This window comes from Oncorhynchus masou, unplaced genomic scaffold (genome assembly GCF_036934945.1).
Source record: "Oncorhynchus masou masou isolate Uvic2021 unplaced genomic scaffold, UVic_Omas_1.1 unplaced_scaffold_1291, whole genome shotgun sequence".
Classification (NCBI taxonomy): domain Eukaryota; kingdom Metazoa; phylum Chordata; class Actinopteri; order Salmoniformes; family Salmonidae; genus Oncorhynchus; species Oncorhynchus masou.
Window position 1 is genome coordinate 49,823 of NW_027002756.1, and position 820 is coordinate 50,642.

At 37.0% G+C, this 820-nt stretch overlaps 1 protein-coding gene across 1 annotated transcript in view; it reads right to left on the minus strand.

Moving 5' to 3' along the window:
* Nucleotides 1–553: 553 nt before the first annotated feature.
* The window catches only part of LOC135530206 (vomeronasal type-2 receptor 1), a 9,585-nt gene continuing 9,318 nt past the window's right edge, over nt 554–820 (minus strand). Inside the window, exon 12 of the mRNA XM_064958577.1 lies at nt 554–820. This exon is cut by the window's right edge and continues 293 nt beyond it. Coding sequence (XP_064814649.1) covers nt 798–820 — 23 coding nt within the window. The 3' untranslated portion in view covers nt 554–797.

Genomic DNA, 820 nt, shown 5'->3' on the forward strand with positions numbered 1-820 from the left:
CTATCCAATCAGTGGGGATGATCTATCCAATCAGTGGGGATGATCCATCCAATCAGTGGGGATGATCCACCCAATCAGTGGGGATGATCCATCCAATCAGTGGGGATGATCTATCCAATCAGTGGGGATGATCTAATGATCACTAGGCTACTTATGCAGATTCCTATACAGAAACATTCAGACATTGATGTGCCTATAGAAATATGATATAAAGGCTAATTAAATGAAAATCCCTCTAAATTCACAGTACAAAAGGTGACATTTTGACAACAAATACATTTTTAACGACCACCTTTCTGAGATATCTCAAATAATATCACAAATACAGTGTATTTCTACCACCATAGCAAGCCAGCGCAGCAATGACTGCGGCTAACTAAGGCTCAAACTAATTAATAAAAAAATAAATTAAAAAATCAGGACAGCATTAATAATGTTAAATATATAGTTATCATAAGGACAGGACCTATCCATCTACCATATATATATATATATATATATATATATATATATATATATATATATATATATATATATCCATGTCAGCGTAGATCTCTCTGTTGCAGCTCTATGTTTGGTTGTAGTCCTACTCTCTGAGAACTCCATTGGTATACATTAGTCAAAAAACTACATAGAGTATTATGACATCACAGGAAACTCGGAAACAGACTCCACAATGAAATGCTGAGTCGTCCCTAGTTAGTGTCCTGTATCACTGGCCCTAGTGTGCTTCCAGATGAGTGTTCTTGTCTGCCCATAGTGTGTGTTTGTGTGTGTTGGTGCGTCCCTCCCTAACCCTAATAATCAACATTGCCTGTCG